Source organism: Myxocyprinus asiaticus, chromosome 32 (genome assembly GCF_019703515.2).
Source record: "Myxocyprinus asiaticus isolate MX2 ecotype Aquarium Trade chromosome 32, UBuf_Myxa_2, whole genome shotgun sequence".
Taxonomy (NCBI): domain Eukaryota; kingdom Metazoa; phylum Chordata; class Actinopteri; order Cypriniformes; family Catostomidae; genus Myxocyprinus; species Myxocyprinus asiaticus.
This window is the reverse complement of record NC_059375.1, coordinates 29821181-29845680: the sequence shown is the minus strand read 5'-3', so window position 1 is coordinate 29845680 and position 24500 is coordinate 29821181. Positions and strand designations below refer to the sequence as shown.

The 24500-nt window shown below is 37.9% G+C and overlaps 2 protein-coding genes across 2 annotated transcripts in view; one reads left to right on the top strand and one right to left on the bottom strand.

The window, feature by feature from the left end:
- LOC127423628 (actin-binding LIM protein 1-like) overlaps positions 1–18523 on the bottom strand; it is a 114056-nt gene extending 95533 nt beyond the window's left edge. The window contains exon 1 of the mRNA XM_051668097.1: positions 18297–18523. Within this exon, the coding sequence (XP_051524057.1) occupies positions 18297–18309 (13 nt within the window). The 5' untranslated portion in view covers positions 18310–18523. The remainder of the gene's footprint in view (positions 1–18296) is intronic.
- Positions 18524–19352: 829 nt separating this feature from the next.
- LOC127423635 (pseudouridylate synthase TRUB1-like) lies at positions 19353–23652 on the top strand. The gene is made up of 8 exons (XM_051668117.1): positions 19353–19498; positions 19644–19742; positions 19911–19966; positions 21877–21958; positions 22127–22199; positions 22303–22442; positions 22702–22758; positions 22871–23652. Exons 1-8 carry the CDS (start codon positions 19375–19377, stop codon positions 23101–23103), a joined length of 864 nt encoding a protein of 287 aa, XP_051524077.1. The 5' UTR covers positions 19353–19374; the 3' UTR covers positions 23104–23652.
- The last annotated feature ends 848 nt before the right edge of the window (positions 23653–24500 follow it).

Here is a 24500-nt window from a genome sequence, read left to right as displayed (position 1 = left end):
AATGTGTATTTAAATGGATAGTTCACCCAAAAAGAAAATTCTATCATCATTTATTTACTCTCATGTGTTCCAAACCCATATGACCCATTCACTTTCATTGTATGGAAAAAAGAAGATGCAATTCAAGTGAATGGTGATTGATGATAAATTTAGCCTAATGTCTCCTTTTGTGTTCCAAAGAAGAAAGAAAGTCATGACAGAATTTTCATTTTTGGGTGAACTATTCCTTTAACACTACACAAAAAAATGTAATTCTTTATTTTTTCCTAATCATAATATTCCTCTCTATTTCAGCATGCACTTAGTTTAAATAATTTATATTCAGTAAGGTCGCTGCAGACATACTTGTCTTAAATAATACAGCAGTGAAAATGTATACAGCATAATGCTCTCTTAATTTGTCCTATGCTGCTCCCCCTAGGGATACTGTTCAGAAGTGCAAATAGAAAATGTTCCCCATGCAAATGAGGGCAAAAAGTACAGAAAATCTAATTATATTAAACACAGTCCACTGCACACCATAATAATTACCAGCTCAAGACCTTCCCTCTAATTGTGAAATATGACCATGAACATGATAAATATGTCATGCATATGCTTAAAGTGGATAAATGTGTGGACGTGTGGTTTTATAAATTTGACATTTAGGTACCTATGATTAATCATTTGTCTTGTAATTTAATGCCAACTTATTTATGTGTTACAAAGCAGAGAATCATAAAAAAAAAAATATCACCTGTATCAGACCTGTCTCGCATTTTACGAATGAAGCTGATAACTCAAATCTATTTTTGTTTTTTTTCTGTCTGTGTGAGCCTAATTCAGCATCCCTGAAAGAATTCCACTCCACAAGAATGACATTGTCTAACAAAGCCATAAATGCAGGGAAAGAAAGAGGGGGAGAGAAAGGTTGGAAAAAGATGCAATGAAAGTGAATGGTGACTGAAACTAACATAGTGCCTCACATCTCCTTTTGTGTCATGCAGGTTTGGAACAACATGATGGTGAGTTAATGATTAAAGAGCTTTTATTATTGGGTGAAATATATGTTTTATTACTTGTATAATTAATATTACTTTCCACTGTTACTTTATTTCATTTTGCTTAATTTTTTTAATTTATTTTAATCATAAACAATGTGAAAAGCGCTATACAAATAAAAATGACCTGTTTTGCACAACGTACATTTTATTTTTGTATTTTTTTACTTTTGACTTTTGTGTACATTTTTGTGTTACTTTTTAATATTATTGTTGTAATTTGTAATTTGATATATATTTTAAATGTAGTTTTGATATTTAAAATGTTTTAATATATTTTTTAATGCAGTCACTTTTTAAAACTTTTAATTTCTGATATGTGAAGCACGTTGATCTGCACTTGATGAAATAAATAAAAAATATTATTATTAAAGCGATAGTTAAATCTCCCTGCCCTGTACGCGGCGAAATGCACAAAGAATGTGAATCGCCAAAAAAGGTGGAAATTTAGAGTAAAAAAGACTTAAATATTGATCTGTTTCTCACCCACACCTATCATATAAATTCTGAAAATGTAGATTTAACCTCTGGAATCGTATGGATTACTTTTATGCTGTCTTCATATGCTTTTTGGACCTTCAAAGTTTAAGCCACTATTCACTTGCAATGTACAGACCTACAGAGCTGAGATGTTCTTTTTAAAATCTTCATTTGTGTTCAACAGAAGAAAGTACACATCTGGGATGGCATGAGGGCGAGTAAATGATGAGAGAATTTTCATTTTTGAGTGAACTATTCCTTTAATACTACTAATTTATTAGTGCAATTGTTATTTTACTTTATTTTACATTTTATAATTTCCCTTTGCACACAGCTATGTCACAAGTGCTTTGGCAATACAAATGTATAATTTTTGTCATGCAAATTGAGAGACCAAATATTAATCTTTGTTGAAAAATCTAGAGCATGGAGTTGGACATGTTTCCTCACACTTGGGGGATTAAATGAAGGCATCCCTGGTTGGTTTCTCTCTCTCTCTCTCTCACACACACACACACACAAACCACACTTGAAAACAGATGCATGCTCTCCGGGAGCAGTGAAGGTGAAACATCATGTTCGAGAGACAGGCGGGTCCACCCATTGGCTGTTCATATAGTAAACTTGACTAAACTGGCTAATCATGAACTGCTCTGCAACATAGGCAAAGCAGGCAAGTGCCACATCTGCTCTGGGGTTTAAAATGCAAAAACACCCAAAAAGAATAGAGGGGAAGAGAGAGAAAGAGGAAATGAAAGAAAGAAAGCCTTAACAATCCAGTACAACATGGTTAAATTTGACGTGATATTGTAACAACAAAACCTCCTTCTTTTAGTCTAAAACAACTGCTCAGTCAATTTTCACTAGGCTCACTTGCTTCAGAGCTAAGGAAATGTTGGGGAAATTCTTTCTTAATGTCGTAATCCTTTCCAGTTAAGGGTAGTTTTTTTTCCCCCTCTGTATTTTACGTGAGGCTGGTCTGATTTATATCCCTGGCGATTACAGTCTACTGTGCAAACAAACTAGCCCAAGGTAGCAGAGGTTGCTCAGAAACAGTGTGGAGTTGTTTATTTGTTTACATAACCTTCAGACCTTCGGTCAACATCAGAGTCAAAACTTTGCAGCCCCTTTACAGACCCACAAACACCAGGGCAAATATCACAAGCCTCTCAAGGGAGTACAAGGTGCAAGCAAGCAAAACAAAAACAAATGTAAATGCAACTAATTTTAACTATATCTGTAATGCTACTTAACACTGGAGCGTTAAATGTATTGAGTGGGCTCAGAACTCAAAAATCCATTTCATAGTCAATAAAGCTTTACTGGTGTGATTGTCAGCATTTACAATAATGCCAAAGCCTATACAGTACGTAAAGGTACCAAAATGAACAATACAGAAACTATACAAGGTGAGGTAAATACTGAAATGCAAAGAGGGAAGAATAAAAGAAAGGAAAAGGGACAAGGTAAAAAATATAACAAAATAAAATACAAATAGCTATTTGCTGATGCACCATTAAGTACGTATTTTCAAAAAACCGTATAGTAAATAAAATAAATGAATGCAAAAAAGCATGTGTGCTTATGCAATGTCTGGTTGTGTGCAGTGTATTCTGTAAGAACAGTGTGACTAGGGGTGGGTAAAAATATCGATTTTCCTATGCATCGCAATCTTTTGCGGCATTTGAACGATCTCGATGTCGATTCTTAAATCCCAAGATCGATCTTTTACTCTATGCGCAACCCTCCACAACAACGAGAGGAAATTACTCGCATTTTCAACCAAATTTCGTGTGACTAAAATGTATATACTGTATTTGGCAACTGGTTGGTAAAGGGTTACATTTTACTCACCAGTAATTGGTGGAGTATTCAACTGCGAGATCCTGCATTTTGAGAGTAAATGTTGTTCCATGTATGTGTGTTCAAAGATGAGATCCATGCGACCCATTTGTCATTGAAAAATGTCTCTTTTAAAATTCTTTCTGTTCTCTACAGTCAGATGTTGATCAAAACCAACAAGAAATAAATATTTAATTCTAATCATGCATGCATGTGTAACCGGTCCTGCTCGACACACTTCAAGTGGGATTCGTACTGGGGTCTCTGGCATGGGAGGCAGGCATGTTAATGAGGAGGCTAAAGGCTACAGCCCCTAGCGTCAGTCGCAAGTGTGCCTCTTGAGGTCTGGGTTGTGAGGTTTACACAAACTGCACAGCTTTCATGTACCAGCTGGCTCCCGTTACACTCACCCCCCTAAACTGCACTCCCATCCGGGTCACGGCACCACTGTAACCGGTCCTGCTCGACCTGCTCCGAACGGGATTCAAACCGGCGTCTCCAGCGTGGGAGGCAGGCACGCTAATGAGGAGGCAAAAGGCTACAGCCCCTAGCACCAGTCGCTAGTGCGCCTCTTGAGGCCAGGGGAGTGAGGTTTACACACACTGCACAGCTTTTGTCACGTATTCCCTGTTTTTGCTTTGACTTTTATGTTGAAATTCTTGTTTAGTTCCCCGTTCCTGTTTCCTGTTAGTTTTGTAGTTTCTTTTCATGATTGGTTTTCCCCTGATTGTTTTCTATCACGTATTCCCTGTTTTTGCCTTGACTTTTATGTTGAAATTCTTGTTTAGTTCCCCGTTCCTGTTAGTTTTGTAGTCCTTTGTAGTTTTTTTTCATGATTGGATTTCCTCTGATTGTTTTCCCAGGTGTTCCTCGTTCCCTTGTTTTCCCTTGTGTATTTAAGCCCTTGTTTCCCCTGGGTTTTTTTTGTCAGTCTTCGCATGTATTGTTTGATGCTCTGTGCTTGGTTCCCTGTTTTTTGTTTCCTTATATTCTGAGTTTCTTTGTTTATCTTTGTGTTATTAAAGCTGGGTTTAGATCCTCATTCCTCACTTGCCTCGTAGCTTTCACATACCAGCTGGCTCCTGTTACACATGGCACAGATGAGATACAGCCATTTGAATCCTACAGGTGCTTTAAGCGGTTTTTTTTTTGTTGTTGTTTATTTTTCATGGAAAGGCATGCAAAAACTTTTCCTACTCCCTAAAAAATATTAATTAAATAAGTGTTGTCAGATATCTCATCTGCCTATGTGACAGCACTAGACTCCGTAAACAGCAAACAAAAATGTGTCTGCGGGCCGCGGTCTCTGATGCTTCCTGCCTGTCAATCATTTTTGCACATTCTCACAGTATTGTAGTTTCTGCAAATTATTGAGGCGTAATACTATTTTTATGCCATTTTGTTCATTACAGTTGTCAGTTGAGGGCGCTATTTTGCTGCTGTTGTTTTTGACAACTGCATATGCTCGGTATCAGTAAATCTCATTTGGTATCTTTAGAGTGGGGGTTTTGGAAAGAGAGGGCGTGGCTAATCCAATAGCTCAGTTTGTGGAAATTCTAAAACGGCTAAAATCGCTTACAACACCTTTAACATGCGCTCATACAGACGCTCTTGAAAAATGCGAGACAGTACCAGTTTTAGCACATGTGCCACAAATCAATGTATATACTTGTAAATAGTACAATTATGCAATTAAACAATCATGTAACACAAAAATAATATATGAAATACAATATCTTATTTATCGGTTGAAAACATGTATTTGTTCATTTTTAAAAAGTCAAAATATGACCAAAATGGTGAAAAACTAATAAAATATAATTAGTAAAATTAATATTTTCATAATGTACCTAGTTAGAAGGTCCCATGTATAATGAACAGCATTGGCTTGGAGATAATTTCTTTCATATTAAGCAAAAGGGACATTATAACTGAAATGTACCCATATGAATCGATATTGAATCAAAATTGGAATCACATTGAGAGCTTGTGAATCTGAATCGAATCAAATTAGGATATCTGTATCAATTCCCAGCCCTAAATGCGACAGAGAAAAGAGAGATCTCCCTTAGCATCTGACGGCATAAAGAGTTTGCATTTTAGCTGCAGCTCTAAAATGATTTCAGGTATTGCCGATGGTCTTGTCGCAAACAGAGCACTATTCATTTGGCATCATGGTCTCCTTTTACTAATGTGAGCATAACAGTGACTGTACGTAACCAATTTCAAAAGCAGCACTAGCACTAAAAATGGATGGATAGATTGAGATGGATAGAAATCTGTAATAAGTCATCTAATTGCCATATTTAAAGGTGTGTGTCATTTTTGAAATGGTAAAATATTTCATATACTTCAGATATACACTCCTTTACCAGTTTAATGTGTATAGACAACAACAGGCAGTGTCTCAGGCAGTGTGGAATTCAGCACAGCATTATGTGCATTGCAATATTCATGCTTTCTATGGCTGAAGGCTTTTATCTGCTAGTCATTAAAGAAGCCCTAACAGTGCCATGTCACTGTGCATCATTCAACCAGGTCTGATCATTCTCTGATGCTTCCAAACTGGAGGGGGGCTTAACATAACACATTTAGACACAGCGAGGAAGCTAAAAAGCCTTAATAAATGCCCGATATCTCCAGAATATGGCATCAGACATTTCCCTGAGAATAAGTTGTGGAATCAAAAGGTCAGTTTCTATCTCTCATGAGTTTACAGAACGTTAGATCAACAAGAACACCCAAAATGCACAGGGCTTGGACCCAGGGGACAAAACGAATGCTACAGTTGCAGTTCTGTCTCATCCAATTAGGACTCCATGTGCTTCTCCTGAGTCTGTAGAACTGTTATTAATGCCACTGTGCCCTGCTAAGATGCAATTAATGTGATTGCTGCTGCTCTCATTGCAGGTGGTCTTGGATGCAGCAATTAAGCCCTCATACTGGTATGACATTGTGGATGACCTATAAACCTACTTTGCCAGAGAAACAGCAAATATTGCACCCATAATATTGCGCAACTAGAGATTACATGATCATGCCATTCTAATCGGATTTTGTCTTGTTTGTACTGTTTATGCCCACATGTGCATGTTCCCGAGTAGATCAATCAAGAACTACAGGATTATTACTGTGATGTACTGGAACAACTCCAAACTTGAGTAGTTCACCCAAAAATAATAATTCTGTACGAAAAAAATAAATAAATAAATAGCTTTATTAATCAAATTTTTCAATTGAGGATGTTCCCCAAATATTTTTTGTCAGAAAACATTTTATATTATGTGCGTGTACATACATACTATTGCTAGGTACTACGCGCACAAACAAATAAGCGAAAAATCAGTTTCTCCAATACAGAGTTACTCAAAGTCTGATGTCTATAACATTAGGCAAGAAGACTGAGATCTCATGAGCAGAATTTTGTGATTAGGAATTTTGCTACACTGTATAGCATAATGCTCCTTTGTTTTAAATGGGATCTCTGGGTTTACCTTTAGCCACATCTTCAACAAAAACACAGGAAATAATAAGGACAAAAGTAACCCTTTACCCCAATGTCCTGCAACTTCTGTCTGCAAAAAGATATAAGCAAGGAAAGTAAACTGGCTTTGATATAAACCTGACCTCAGGAGGACATGGCCCGATACATTTTAGTAAATGTACTGTAAATAAACTCCACAACGAAGCTGAACATTTATTCTGTGGGCTCTTGAGTGGCTCTGGAGCTGAGCGCAGATAAAGCATTAGTTGGGATGGCAATTTTTTTAGCACAAAATCAGCAGCCTAAGGGGAATAGAGAGCACAGGAGTGTGTGGTCAGCTGGATTCAGAATGATGGGCTCCATCTGGTGCTCACACACCTGCGATGGATAAATAATATATTAAATAAATAAATTAGTGTATATTATATATCCATATATATTATTTATAAATATTATGATATATATATATATATACACACACATATACACACACACACACATAATAACATAACAATATATATATATATATATACACTATATTGCCAAAAGTATTCGCTCATCTGCCTTTAGACGCATATGAACTTAAGTGACATCACATTCTTAATCCATAGGGTTTAATATGACGTCGGCCCACCCTTTGCAGCTATAACAGCTTCAACTCTTCTGGGAAGGTTTTCCACAAGGTTTAGGAGAGTGTTTATGGGAATTTTTGACCATTCTTCCGGAAGCGCATTTGTGAGGTCAGACACTGATGTTTGACGAGAAGGCCTGGCTCGCAGTCTTCACTCTAATTCATCCCAAAGGTGCTCTATCGGGTTGAGGTCAGGACTCTGTGCAGGCCAGTTAAGTTCTTCCACACCAAACTCGCTCATCCATGTCTTTATGGACCTTGCTTTGTGCACTGGTGCGCAGTCATGTTGGAACAGGAAGGGGCCATCCCCAAACTGTTCCCACAAAGTTGAGAGCATGGAATTGTCCAAAATCTCTTGGTATGCTGAAGCATTCAGAGTTCCTTTCACTGGAACTAAGGGGCCAAGCCCAGCTCCTGAAAAACAACCCCACACCATAATCCCCCCTCCACCAAACTTCACAGTTGGCACAATGCAGTCAGACAAGTACCGTTCTCCTGGCAACCGCCAAACCCAGACTCGTCCATCAGATTGCCAGATGGAGAAGCGTGATTCGTCACTCCAGAGAATGCGTCTCCACTGCTCTAGAGTCCAGTGGCGGCGTGCTTTACACCACTGCATCCGACGCTTTGCATTGCACTTGGTGATGTATGGCTTGGATGCAGCTGCTCGGCCATGGAAACCCATTCCATGAAGCTCTCTACGCACTGTTCTTGAGCTAATCTGAAGGCCACATGAACTTTGGAGGTCTGTAGCGATTGACTCTGCAGAAAGTTGGCGACCTCTGCGCACTATGCGCCTCAGCATCCGCTGACCCCGCTCTGTCATTTTACGTGGCCTACCACTTCGTGGCTGAGTTGCTGTCATTCCCAATCGCTTCCACTTTGTTGTAATACCAGTGACAGCTGACTGTGGAATATTTAGTAGCGAGGAAATTTCACGACTGGACTTGTTGCACAGGTGGCATCCTATCACAGTACCGCGCTGGAATTCACTGAGCTCCTGAGAGTGGCCCATTCTCTCACAAATGTTTGTAGAAGCAGTCTGCATGCCTAGGTGCTTCATTTTATACACCTGTGGCCATGAAAGTGATTGGAACACCTGCATTCAATTATTTGGATGGGTGAGCGAATACTTTTGGCAATATAGTGTATATATATATATATATATATATATATATATATATATATATATATATACATATACATACATACATATATATATATAAAAAATATACATTTATATTATATATATATATATATATATATATATATATATATATATATATATATATATATATATACATACATATTCACTGAGCACTTTATTAGGAACACTATGGTCCTAATAAAGTGGTCCAAAAAAAAAGTCATTTTTGATCAAATCTAGACAGGTCCCATTTACAGCAGCCATCACTCTAACACCTTATCCTTGTGTAATCATGCTAAATTGCTAATTTGATTCAAGAAAATCACTTGCTATTATATCAAACACTGCTGAAAGCAATTTGGTTTCGTTAAATGAAGCTTAACATTGTCTTAGTGTTTGTTTTTGAGTTGCCACAGTATGCAATAGACTGACATGTCTTAAGGTCAATATTAGGCCAAAAATGTCAAAAATGAAACAGCTTTCTCTAGAAACTCATCAGTCAATCACTGTTTTGAGAAATGAAGGCTATACATGCTCGAAATTGCCAAAAAACTGAAGATTTCATACAAAAGTGTACACTACAGTCTTCAAAGACAAAGGACAAGTGGCTCTAACAAGGACAGAAAGAGATGTGGAAGGCCAGATGTACAACTAAATAAGAGGATAAGTACATCAGAGTCTCTAGTTTGAGAAACAGATGCCTCACATGTCCTCAGCTGACAGCTTCATTGAATTCCACCCACTAAACACCAGTTTCATTTACAACAGTAAAGAGAAGACTCATGGGTGCTGGCCTTATGGGAAGAATTGCAAAGAAAAAGCCACTTTTGAATAAAAGTACCAATGTCTTTCAATAGGAGCAAAATCTGTACATTATTCCAAACTTTTGGTCACCAGTGTGTGTGTGTGTGTGTGTGTGTGTGTGTGTGTGTGTGTGTGTGTGTGTGTGTGTATGTGTGTATATTGTCACAAAGGCTAGACAAAGAGACCCAAGAGCAGAGGAACAGTTCATAGGATTTATTAACAATAAATTATAACTTCAGCAGATCCAGGTGAAGTGTGGAGATCCCGGCACCGACTGCAGCAGAAGGTGATGGGTGTGTTAGTTGATGAGTGTGTGCCAACTGTGCAGTGAGCAGATCTGTAAGGAATCCTTAGTGAAGAGTGTGTTCATAGGCAAGTGTATGCGTTGTGGTAGTCAGGAGCAGATTCGTGAGGAATCCTCCGCTGAAGAGATGTGGACGAAGAGAACAGGCGTACAGCAAACTGGAAGGCAACCACACTCCCAACACGCGGGCAGAGATGGGCAACCAAAACAGATACATGAGACAGGATCAACAAGGCAGAGAGAGTGAGGTGAGTTACATCAACACCAAACAACAATCTAGCAAAGAACATGACACAACGAAGGGCTTAAATGGGCAGTAAATAAGTGGAGAGACAGGTGCTGCTAGCACGCCAGTTAGTGGCGTGATCAGTGTTCTCATGGGAACACTGATCACAAATGCCAACAGCGCCATAGACACATGAGGGAGAGAAATAGCAAAACATACAGAACAGACCGACGAACTCACCGGATCCGTGACATATATATACATATACTGTGTATATTCACCGATCAGCCACAACATTAAAACCACCTGCCTAATGTTATGTAGCTCCCCCTCGTGCCGCCAAAACTGAGATGCTATTCTTCTCACCACAATTATACAGAGCAGATATCTGAGTTACTGTAGACCTTTTCAGTTCGAACCAGTCTGGCCATTCTCTGTTGACCTCTCTCATCAACATGGCATTTCCATCCGCAGAACTGCCACTCACTGGATTTTGTTTTGTTTTTGGCACCATTCTGAGTAAATTCTAGAGACTGTTGTGTGTGAAAATCCCAGGAGATCAGCAGTTACAGAAATAATCAAACCAGTCCGTCTGGCACCAACAATCATCCATGCGATTATCTAATCAGCCAATCGTGTGGCAGCATTGCAGTGTATAAATAAGGCAGATACAGGTCAGGAGCTTCAGTTAATGTTCACATCAACCATCAGAATGGGGGAAAAATGTGATCTCAGTGATTTGGACCGTGGCATGATTGTTGGTGCCAGACGGGCTGGTTTGAGTATTTCTGAGTTTGGTGACAAAAACAAAAAACATCCAGCGAGCGGCAGTTCTGTGGATGGAAATACCTTATTGATGAGAGAGGTCAACAGAGAATGGCCTGACTGGTTCGAACTGACAAAGTCTATGGTAACTCAGATAACCGCTCTGTACAATTGTCATGAGAAGAATAGCATCTCAAAATGCAATTCTGAGATGAGGGTTGGCGCTGTTTTGCCGGCACAAAGAGGATCAACACAATATTAGGCAGGTCTTTTTAATGTTGTGGCTGATCAGTGTATACAGGTGCATCTCAATAAATTAGAATGTCGTGGAAAAGTTCATTTATTTCAGTAATTCAACTCAAATTGTGAAACTCGTGTATTAAATAAATTCAATGCACACAGACTGAAGTAGTTTAAGTCTTTGATTCTTTTAATTGTGATGATTTTGGCTCACATTTAACAAAAACCCACCAATTCACTATCTCAAAAAATTAGAATATGGTGACATGCCAATCAGCTAATCAACTCAAAACACCTGCAAAGGTTTCCTGAGCCTTCAAAATGGTCTCTCAGTTTGGTTCACTAGGCTACACAATCATGGGGAAGACTGCTGATCTGACAGTTGTCCAGAAGACAATCATTGACACCCTTCACAAGGAGGGTAAGCCACAAACATTCATTGCTAAAGAAGCTGGCTGTTCACAGAGTGCTGTATCCAAGCATGTTAACAGAAAGTTGAGTGGAAGGAAAAAGTGTGGAAGAAAAAGATGCACAACCAACCGAGAGAAACGCAGCCATTATGAGGATTGTCAAGCAAAATCGATTCAAGAATTTGGGTGAACTTCACAAGGAATGGACTGAGGCTGGGGTCAAGGCATCAAGAGCCACCACACACAGACATGTCAAGGAATTTGGCTACAGTTGTCATATTCCTCTGGTTAAGCCACTCCTGAACCACAGACAACGTCAAAGGCGTCTTACCTGGGCTAAGGAGAAGAAGAACTGGACTGTTGCCCAGTGTTCCAAAGTCCTCTTTTCAGATGAGAGCAAGTTTTGTATTTCATTTGGAAACCAAGGTCCTAGAGTCTGGAGGAAGGGTGGAGAAGCTCATAGCCCAAGTTGCTTGAAGTCCAGTGTTAAGTTTCCACAGTCTGTGATGATTTGGGGTGCAATGTCATCTGCTGGTGTAGGTCCATTGTGTTTTTTGAAAACCAAAGTCACTGCACCCGTTTACCAAGAAATTTTGGAGCACTTCATGCTTCCTTCTGCTGACCAGCTTTTTAAAGATGCTGATTTCATTTTCCAGCAGGATTTGGCACCTGCCCACACTGCCAAAAGCACCAAAAGTTGGTTAAATGACCATGGTGTTGGTGTGCTTGACTGGCCAGTAAACTCACCAGACCTGAACCCCATAGAGAATCTATGGGGTATTGTCAAGAGGAAAATGAGAAACAAGAGACCAAAAAATGCAGATGAGCTGAAGGCCACTGTCAAAGAAACCTGGGCTTCCATACCACCTCAGCAGTGCCACAAACTGATCACCTCCATGCCACGCCGAATTGAGGCAGTAATTAAAGCAAAAGGAGCCCCTACCAAGTATTGAGTACATATATAGTAAATGAACATACTTTCCAGAAGGCCAACAATTCACTAAAAATGTTTTTTTTTATTGGTCTTATGATGTATTCTAATTTTTTGAGATAGTGAATTGGTGGGTTTTTGTTAAATGTGAGCCAAAATCATCACAATTAAAAGAACCAAAGACTTAAACTACTTCAGTCTGTGTGCATTGAATTTATTTAATACACGAGTTTCACAATTTGAGTTGAATTACTGAAATAAATGAACTTTTCCACGATATTCTAATTTATTGAGATGCACCTGTATATAGTGCTATCTTTCCATCAGTTTACAGTTTTTAGATCTCCTCATAGAGGTATTTTTAGGACTGCCGGTGTTTGTGGGGTTGGGTGCATTCACAGACACCTGTCTCCACTGCCAAATGAGGCCTGACTAGTTCAAACTGAGGTTATCACATGAGCACATGGTGGTATAGAACTCTCATTCCCCTGGCCCCTGCCCAGCTCCTGCCATTGTTTCAGTGGCGGCCAATCCACTGATGTGACTTCATACAGGATCTCCATAGAACCTCCGAACAATATGCAATGGAGAATCGTAATCTCACCAACTCAGAGAAGTAAAGTAAGGGTCATAGAGAAAAAAATGGGAGAAATATAGAGAGCCAGTGTGAGTTATGTATGGGTTCAGAGAGTTTAAGGTGGTGATGACATCAGGAAGATGTGAGGGGGAGAGAGATTTATAGAAGAAACATGTATAATTTGGTCTTGAAAAGATTTCTATCTGGTGCTACAAATACAGTTTTGTGGCAGTAACCATTTGCTGAGCAGGGAAAAGTCTAAAAGAAGGCACTTGATTCAACAAAAAGGCATCATCATTGGTCCTGTGACCCTGTGTGTCTTTTGCTGATTGTGAATTTCCCACTCAGCATGAGTATCTCACTCAGATACTCAGCATTATATTATTTCTCTCCCTCTGAACTAAAATCTTTAAGCTGCCTTAAAGGTGATGACTGTACATTTTTTCATATCTTCATTAAAAACATTAAATCCCTAAATAAATTAGTTGTACTTCTGAAAAATATATTTAAGTCATTAAATCACTCACAGTCATATCAGTAGTCTAAGATCAGTAGTATAATCAGTGGTCAGTATAATCAGCTGGGCTGGCATGTTGAGATCACATGACCAGTCAAATACTAGTTATTTTTTTCTCGTTTATATATATATATATATATATAGTACTGTGCAAAAGTTTTGGGCATAGTGAGGATGTCTTCAAAATTAATGCCATAAATAGTTTTTGTCACCACCTTTGCTTTCAAAACCAAACCATTCTCCTAGGTACAGCTGGACACAGTTTTTTTTGGGGGGGGGGGAGGTTGTTGGCAGATAGGATGTTCCAAGCTTCTTAGAGAATACGCCACAGTTCTTCTATCTATTTAGGCTGTCTCAGTTGCTTCTGTCTCTTCATGTGATCCCAGACTGATATTAAGTGGGGGGCTCTATGGGGGCCATGCCATCTGTTGCAGGGCTCCCTGTTCTTCTATTCTATTCTATTGTATTATTCTACAATGTTTGGGAGTTCCGATGAAAAATCCATGATTATGTGGAATGGTGGAGAGCAATGCCACATTCTCTGTTACTCCCTCAGCAGTTTTGACAGTTTTTTTTTTTTTTAAATGAATGCCAGGGTAATGCAAGACAAAGTATAGTGATATAAATGTTCAATAAATAAGATTACCCTACTAAATTACACAGTCTCTGAAAATGCGTGATGCTGCATCGATGCTGCTAGGTGTCCAAGGTTGACTGCCATATAAACCAGTGCAACTCAAAAAATGATGAGTGCAGAGACAACTATAATTAACTCATTCGTAGGTTGATTTCCCCATACAGTTAAAACACTGTGGCACAGAGCAAAACATTGCTGTTTGAGTGGTCCGACATGTCAACATTTGCTCAACCAATGGTATGAGTTTGGAGTGGACTATAACAAAGGTTCAAGTCCAGCTCCCCCTTCCCCCTCTTCACTTGACCAACTCATCAAACAGAGGTGACATACTAGTTACAGAAATGTAGTGTGCCCAGGCTCTGCCGGCTGAGGACAGCTTGGGACACAGTGAAGGAAAGGGGTAGCTTCCTGGTGAGATCAAGCTTAATTAAGCCTGGAACAACAGCTATAGCCCATTGGCTTTCATGATGCTGAAACCCCAGCAATCGGTAAGCAGGATCCACTTCCTCTGGTCAGTCTAACTGTGGCAGGTCTGCAGAGCACCAACAAGACCACACAAAGAAGCATAGCCAATGGCTAAAGGTCAGCATCACATCTCCCACAGTTCGAGACCGCAAATGAGATTAAGTACATAAGATTTTGTTTTTAGCACATGCAGCCCCATACATAAAGACACTACAGTGAGAGGTAAAAAATAAACCTTCTTACAGAACCTTATTTTGCAACTAGGCTGCAGTATATCCTAGTATAGTTACTTGCAGCATTCAGTAATTAATGTAGCTTCACTGACTGTGCTGAAGCTCCGCGGAGGGATGATTCATTCTATTTATCAAACTATTTAATAAACAGTGTGACTAAGCAGGACACAAACAAAGAAAAGCTTGGCCATGAAATAGACAGCAAGAATTATGATGTGTCACTCTGCTGAAGTTAAGCGATTGTGTCGCCATGTTTCTGAGGCAAGCCCGTGTCAAATAGGTTCCATAGCGACAAAACTCTGTGCCCGCTGGCCTCCATCCTGTTCACCCCATCAGAGACAACTCTCAGAGCCTGACAGCTGATATCTTAGAGGGGCTGGATGACCTCAAGTGGAACAGTGATAAGAAGAGCATGTTTCATTTACAAACCTCAATCTAACAATCTGGCAAATATTCTTTTTCTTGTTTTAAATTGAAAAAATACATTTATTGTCATAAATGAAAAAAAATTTACTGAGCTAAACTTAATTTAAGAAAATAAATCTTATTATCTTACCCAATATGGCTTCTCAAATAAATGTATCTTATTACAGTATAGTTTAGATATTTTACTGAAAAAAAATGACAAAAATACTGATAAAGAAAATGCATTTTTGCAGTGCAGTCACAATTTAAATGTACTTTCACAATTTATCAGAATTTCTTTTTTGTATATTTTAACACAACATACATACTTTCAGCCTCATGCAGATGCTACCTTAATGAGCTATTTCAACCTGTTCTGACCTTTTAAAATTACGTTCATTGGTGCAACTGAGTATAGTCATGTTGATTTAGTCATACTGTATTAAATACTATATTTGACTAGCACAAAACTTGTAAATTTGACAGCACTCTAAAATTTGAAGAACAGACAATTTCTCAAGGTGAAGATCTTGAATATATCTGTCAAGAAATCTTTTTTTCCTGTGGAATTTATGTGAGAGTTGTTGAGAAAGAAAATATAGTGGTATCACTGCACTGACTAAAGCCCAAAGAAAAGCAAGTCTGAGAGGTTCTTACTCTCTGGATGTTGTTAGGGATGGTTTACTTTTCAGATTCTCACACTGATTCCAGCTGACAGCTTCAACTGGGCTTCCCTAGGGGACTACAATGATCTAGGGTCCGAGAAATGGAGAGGGGAGAGAGAGAGAGAGAGAGAGAGAGAGAGAGAGAGAGAGAGAGAGAGAGAGAGACCATGGATGGATGAGTGGTGAAAGGGGGGAGGATATCAAGACTCATGTCCAGCAAAGAAAATGTTGAGTAGTTAAATGTTTGTGATGAATTCTTTCTCTTTGCCAAACTAATTCCAAAGTTTAGCACATGTTTGGTGCAATGACCCCACTGATTAAAAGGAAATGGCTAGACATGTGGGTCTTCATCTCAAGTGCAAAGGTTAAAGTGAACTTTATTACTCCTGGCTACTAGGGGTCACAGGGTTAAGGTAAGAAAAAGTCTAGCATTAGAATGCATTAGAAGTCACTGTGAATGGGGCTTCACCAAAGTGCAACGGTCTGAGAGGAAACTAGACACTTCCAAAGTTAAACACACTTCTTGCCAAAAAGTCTGATGCAAGAACTTTTCCATACCAAAAACCCCAACAGACTAATATGTCTTAAATGCATAAAAAGTAGTTTAAATCTACATAGGTTTAAATGGATAGTTCACTCAAAAATTTAAATTCTCTCATCATTTACTAACCCTCACGCCATCCCAGATGTGTGACTGTCTTTCTTCTGCAGAACACAAATGAATATTATTAGAAAAATATCTCTGTTCTCTTGGTCCATCCAATGCAAGTGAATGGTGGCCACTGGCCAGAACTTTGAAGGTCCAAAAAGCATATAAAGGCAGCATAAAAGTAATCCATATGACTCCAGAGCTTAAATGCAAGTCTTCAGAAGGGATATGATAGGTGTGGGTGAGAAACAGATCAATATTTAAGTCCTTTTTTTTTTTTTTTTTTTTTACTATAAATCTCCACTATCACTTTCACTTCCACATTGTTCTGCTTTTGTTTTTACTGATTCTTATTCTTTGTGCATATAACCACCTACTGGTCATGGAGGATAATTTGCACATCTGAGATGACATGAGGGTGAGTAAATGAGAGAATTGTAATTTTGGGGTGAAATAGCCTATCCCTGGCCATTCTGTGGAACAACTAACTCTGGTCATTTGATTTCACTATATTAACCACATTCTATAACTGGATAGTCATAATGACATTCTTCATCCACTCAGCATCTCATTCTCCTCTTCCAAACTCAATGGAACCCTCTCCTGCATTTCGGGGTTAGGGTAAGATCTTATGTGTGCAATTACAAGGATTGATACCCTCATTTGTGGTTGTACTGTATATGACCAGCTCATTAATTTCTCATCAACACTAAGGGTTTTTCCCTTTTTGCAAGTAAAAATGCATAATGTTGCAACGCGTTTTAAGAATCATTTCTGCGATAAGCAAGTCTTTAAACATATGTTGTAATAATAGCATGTTAGAGGCTAAGACTGTGGCTCATGGCAGCAGTAGCCTGATTCTTTAAATAGACTCAGCACCAAAATCAATTCCAGTGGTCATGGAGAGTCCGTAATTGAAGTCCAGAAACCATTTGAACTGTCAAAGCTAGAATAACAGTGGGCATATCGTGCCATCCAACATCAAGAGCACAAAATGCAAATAATAGTCTAACACGCTTCTCGTTTCTTCTCTGTGTCCTTACTTGACCTCAGAAAAGAAGGTAAAAACATATAATTACTTACTTTAAGACACTGCAAAACATGATATAATGCTTAGCAGTAAGTGATGCACATTACATGAATTTAGCCTATAGGGTTATATGAAAATACATGAAAGTCTGATGTAATACAGGTGCATCTCAATAAATTAGAATGTCGTGGAAAAGTTCATTTATTTCAGTAATTCAACTCAAATTGTGAAACTCGTGTATTAAATAAATTCAGTGCACACAGACTGAAGTAGTTTAAGTCTTTGGTTCTTTTAATTGTGATAATTTTGGCTCACATTTAACAAAAACCCACCATTTATTGAGATGCACCTGTACATCATGTTTTACTTAAATTATAATATAAGCTACATAAATTACATAATTTATATACTTAGATCATGAAATAAAAACTTGTTACATACATTAAAAGTTTCCAAACCTCGATACCAAAAAAGTTAAATATTTCGTAACCTTGTTCCAACCTCTCATCAGTCATTTGTCTAGATAAGCGAATGATTGCCATTATTCGAGCATTATTTTTGCTATAGGCTGAGGCTACCTTGTATAATGATGCTGTATTATGAAATTAAGCCAATATAGGCTAGTGTAGGCAAGAGCAACTATTTCTAGACAGGTGTAGTGACAGTCCCTCTCATCGAGTCCCAAGTTCAAAGGAAAGTTAATTTCCACATCAATCCAACATTCACAACCGCATCAAACACGTGCAGATCGAAATAGATCGACCTGTCATGATTGTGAATAAGACACTTATAAAAACATAAGGAAGCTGGTTACCTCTCGTTGACATGATGCAGGATGAAAAGCTGTGGGTTTTCTTCCCGAAATAATGATTATGGTCGGAAATGTGCCTTTCAGTCCAAAATACAGTTTCCCTAATTCAGAAAGACAGAAAATGTACGAGCTGTCTTTCCATGAGCAGTGGAGCAGCCCCGGCGATTGGCACGCATTACAGCGATTACTACAAAGAGCGAGAGAATAACGGGACCGTGAGGCTTTCACAATGGGCGTGCCCTGACTAAACGCATGATGGACTGGTGGACGGTAGGTTATGTGGCCACATTGAGTTGCAGTGAAATATAGTTATCTCTCAAGTCAGTTATGTTGTGACTAGCGACTCCTAATGGAAATAGTTTTTGTTTCTCTGACCTTATCAATAAGCTTGTGATGTCTCCTTTTATACTTTTATATTATCTTTCAGACCCTTTATTATTTTTCCATACAGTTGCGAGTCAATGTAACCTCATAGTTGACCATCAGATTTAAAATGTCCTATTCAAAAAATAATTAAATAAAAAACAACATTCCAATACACACACACACACACTATATATATATATATATATATATATATATATATATATATATATATATATATATATATATATATATATATATATATATAGGCACTATTGTATACATATTTTGTATAACGTATAATAATTCGTGTTATAGGCCTGTTTAACATATTATAAGCATATACACTGTTTTATAAATTCAAAAGTATATAAACAATTTATTACATTAAGCAATTTAACAAATAAATGAGTCATCCCATTCATTGTTTTATTTTACTCCAAGCTACTTTAGCCAGAACTATTAGAGGGTAAATATCGCCACCTTGAGGAAGTTTAATATTTTGACGTGCGCGTCGAAGATATGATGTTTTCCAAATTTAACTTTAAGTCAAAAATGTACGTATTAATATTTAATAGACAACACTCAACTAAATGTTCGCTGAAAGACAAACACGCTAATGTCAGTGTTTGTAGTTCAGTGACTGTCAAAAGAACTACAATTACCTTATATTAATGACGTCACTACTTTGCGCCGCGTATCCGAGACACCAACAAGCATGGCTGTACAGAACGGTTCATTATCTAAACTGCAGTCTCTGAATGGTATATTTGCTATTTATAAGAAACAGGGACCCACCTCGGCAGATGTGTTAAACACACTAAAGATGGCTCTTTTAAAAGGTATGCAAATCTTTATGGTGTATTTCTGTTAGGGCCTGTCCTGGGTAGCTCGTGCAAATTCTCTGCAATGACCATCTGATAAAGAGATTAGTGAATGCTGTTTTCGGAACATATTTTATTCTGTAAAGTGTTTATTCTTTAACAGAGGCTGGTGTTGCAAATCCCAACCCGCGCAAAAGGAAGAAGCAGCCTTTAAAGATTGGACATGGCGGCACCCTGGACAGCAATGCTGCTGGTGTACTTGGTAAATATTCAAATATAATAATCGTCGTCCACTGCAAATCATCATAGAACAAGCAATAGTACTAAAAGCACTGATGTCGTTTTACAGTTAAGATAATCTATGGTTAATCAAGATTTATTAAGTTTCCAAGCTGTTAAGTACTGTACAGAACGCATACCTGTTTTACAGTGGTTGGAATTGGTGAAGGAACCAAGATGCTCACCACCATGCTCGCAGGATCAAAGGTAAGCATGTTCTGGGCTACGTTAGGCTCATTCAGTAATATTTGTGCATGTTGCACTGACATCTATTGCTGTAGATGCAGCATCACTTAAAGGGATAGTTCACCCATAAATTAAAATTCTCACATCCTTTACTCACCCTCATGCCATCCCAGATGCCATCTTTTCAGAAAGATTTTCAGAAAAGACTTGAGCTCTTTATGTCCATTCAATGCAAGTGAATGGTGGCCAGAACTTTGAAGCTCAAAAAGCAAATAAAGGCAACATAAACGTAATCCACACGACTCCAGTGGTTGAATCCATATCTTCAGAAGTGATATAATAGGTGTGGGTGTGAAATAGATCAATATTTAAGTCAATTTTTCTATAAATTGTATAGTAAGTGTCCAGTAGGTGTCGATATACACAAAGAATGCGAATAGCCAAAAACAAAAGAAGAAGAATGTTAAAGTAAAAGTGAAAGTGGAGATTAAGCTGAATTATGTAAAATTTTCTGTGTTAAAATACTTTCTCTTAAACGATTCATAGGTCATTTTCTCGAATACTGGAAACACTGTTTCTGTTGCGCAATGAAAATTGCCCTGTTTGTTTTGAGCAACCTGCCAAGACCCGCCCCAACATCTCAAATGGCATGAGTTGGGGGCGGGTCTGTCTCTTTGTTTTATCAACAGCAGATCAGAAAGCTGTTTTGAAAACATAAATTTTTGCAGTTCCATTTGGTGGTGCTAGTTGCACAGAAATTACTTACTTCAACTTTAAATATTGATCTGTTTCTCACCCACACCTATCATATCACTTCTGAAGATATGGATTAAACCGCTGGAGTCATATGGATTACTTTTATGCAGCATTTGTACACATTTGGGATGGCATGAGGGTGAGTAAATGATGAAAGAATTTTCATTTTTGGGTTGACTATTCCTTTAAAAACTGATGTTCTCAGTTAACGATGTCATTGCAAAAATGCGCTATACGCAGTCAGCCGTGATTAATTTATTTTGCAAGTGAAAGCATCCCATTACAAGGGTTTATTGAGATGAAGCGACTAATGGTGCGTTCATGTCATGTTGGAATTACCATAATTACAAGATTCCAACTTGTAAAAAGCATTCATGTCTTCGTTGAACTCGTTTTCATCTCGAAATTCAATGAAAGCTCTGACTTGACAGTCGTGATGTTATATAAAAGGAACCAATAGAGTTCAGCTGTGACGTCAATTTGTAGGTGAACCCTGAAGGCTAATTCGCCATGGGTTCCCTCTGGATTTTCCTATGGGTTTTTATAATGGGGTTTTTCAACTTATGAGTTAACTAAGGTCTGTGGAAAACATTACTTGACGATACGTAGACGTTTTGTTCTACAACATAAATTACACGCTTTCATACCTCAAACGTGAATTTTGAAGCCGCCCAGTTGTTTTTATACAATTCAATACGACTTCAAAGTTCACGTTTCAGGTATGAAAGTGTGTAATTTATTTTGTAGAGCAAAACGTCTGTGAACGTAGCATAATATTCGGCTGGTCATGTGATCTCAACATGGCGGCGCTCATAAATGTGCGCCCAGCACCATTTGTAAAATAAGGCAGCTTTTTCTTTAAGAGTGTTCATCTTATGTAATGCAGCATTTTTCGTACTATTGTCTCCTTGAGATAAATCACTTATGTTGTATTCTTCCTCTTTTGTAAGTCACTTTGGATAAAAGCATAAATGTCATGTGGTGCACATCATTTAAAACATATATATATATATATATATATATATATATATATATATATACACACATACATACACACACACACACACACACACACACACACACACACAGAGAGAGAGAGAGAGCACCTTTAATTATTCTCCATGTGTCATTCCCTTTTTGTATTACTGTGCTATGTGATTCTCTCTTTTATAAAGAAATACTCCGCTGTTGGGGAGTTAGGCAAAGCAACTGATACTCTTGACGTCACAGGAAGTGTTGTTGAAGAGAAGAGTTATGGTGAGAATCATAATATATCTGACAGGGAAAATTATACTTCACGTAAGTCAGTGTATGAGGATTGTAAAGTTTAAATATGGTTTTTACAACATAACATGTAAATTATAGAGGGAGATTACAATTTGGAAAAATAGTGTTTGAATAGCTTTTTTTTTTTTTTTTTTACAGATCACATCACAAAAGAATCTTTTGAAGGGAAGTTAAAGGAGTTTACTGGGGAAATTATGCAGGTTCCACCTCTGTGAGTCAGTCCATTCTGTTTGATATATAATACATTCTTCATACATGTCAGACAGCATTGTGTTTCTTGAAATCATATACATTTTTTATTTTTGCATTTTAAGATATTCAGCTCTGAAGAAGGATGGCAAGCGCATGTCTGTTCTGCTGAAGCAAGGTCAAGAGGTTGAGGCTAAACCTGCACGTCCAGTCACAGTATACAATCTGTCTTTACAAGACTTCAGCCCTCCGCTCTTCACCATAGGTTGGTTAGTCATTTGGAAAGACATTTTTTTTTAATGAATGGTGAATGAGGCTGTCATTCTACCTAACATCTTAATTTGTGTTCCACTGTAGGAAGAGTCACAAGGGTTTTGTAACTAAATGATTGAGTGTAAATAATGACAGAATTATCATTTTAGGGTGAACTATCCCTTTAAGAGTGCACATTAGTCAAATCATTTTATGCCATACTGAATATCTTTTGACTGTTTCCTGACATTGAAATGTACTTTCTTTTACAGATGTTGAGTGTGGAGGCGGGTTTTATGTCAGAAGTTTGGTTGATGACCTCGGAAAAGGTGGAGTCTATAAAATATATTTATTTAATGTAAAACCTCTAACTAACATGGATGGCAACATTTCATTTACTTAGCATGTGTAATCTGAGTTGCACCACTCTACTGCCTGCAGCTCTGTCATCTTGTGCTCATGTCAAGGAACTGACCCGGACCAAGCAAGGTCAGTTCACCTTGGAGGAGCATGCATTGAGGGAGGATCGCTGGACATTGACAGACATCACACAGGCTCTGCAGCCCTGCCCAGAGCCAACAGGGCATGAAAAGAATGCCAAGAAAGCTAAATCAAAGGATAAACCCAACCCATCTAAATCTAAGGGTGATGATGGAGATCAAAACAAAGATTAAAAGTGCTTAAACACTCCATGTAACAAACTACTTTCTCAGTGAGAGAATTGTAGGAAATTGCCTTGTCCACTTTGATTTGATCTGGCTTCTCTGCCGCAACCCTTGTGCATCCCTCTGCATGGCCATATATGGTACTTTGTTATTGAGGATAAGACAGGTGGCGTCAGTGTATTGAAGTTGGTGAATTCAGTGGAGTGCATAGTAGAGGTAATCAAGTTCAATTATCGGAAGCAAAGCCACTGAAGTTTCAAAGTGCATTTTTATTATTATTATTGTTTCATTATGAAAGCCACTTGGCTGTAGTTCTTATGGCGCCATGGGAAATAAATTCTTTATTTTTCATACAATGAAATAGATTGTGGTAAGGCTAAAATGCACTTATTTTGGTGACAGAACGCCTGTTGGCACTGACATGATGTCAATAATTATGTAAGCCCATATATGTTGTAGCTGTAGTGGGCTTTTTTGTTTTTTATCATTACAGCAGACAGCAGGGGCCAATGCACCTAATGTTATTTTGGTTTATTAATAAATACCCATGTCCTGTAATTTGTGCGTTATTCCATCCGCAGCATAAACAAACGCACTAAATCATTAATTACACCCATTTAATAATTAGTAATTTAAAAATACGTTTCTTGCTATACATACAGTTATGCACACTCCCTTCCAAATGGCTCCTATCAAAAAAAAAAAAAACTCCAGTGTGTTATTGTTCATACACATATATCAAATGATTAAATGTCATATTATCCTTGTAGTGAAGTATGTCTTTTTGCATACTACTGGAATCATAATAGTAATATCTTGATTTTAAAATAGAATTGACAGTGTTGCCCAATAACTAGAAGACATTTCCCAAAATTATACACACAAAACCAAAACTGCTAACTTCAAACTTTTTAATTGTGCTCTTCATTAAAATAAGAAAAAAAAAAAAAAGAAACATTTTATGCTCCTGTTTGATTTAAGATGACAAAAAAGCCATCAAATACACAGATACACCATTACACCAAGATTTATTTAAAGCAACATGAACATAGCCTCTGACTGCAATCATTCAGATTTGCCACAGTGTGTTTTTATGTGCTCAATCAGCACACTGAAACGCTAACCCCTTTTAGTAAGGGATTAAGATCACATTCAACTCTGCTCCCAGACTGTGTCCACCCATACTTTATTGAAATTAAGAACAAAGACAGAAATGATGGGAAATCACGATGTGAAATATAAACCATTATAAAAAATAACTTTTACCTTCAGCTCACAATTGAATTTTAACTATATTATGCAAGTGTAGCTGTCATGTATATCACGTCAGAGGCTGCTGTTTAATGTTTGTTTACCATCTGGGGGCACTATGGTGCTTCACCAATGTTAAGGATTTATTATTGCAT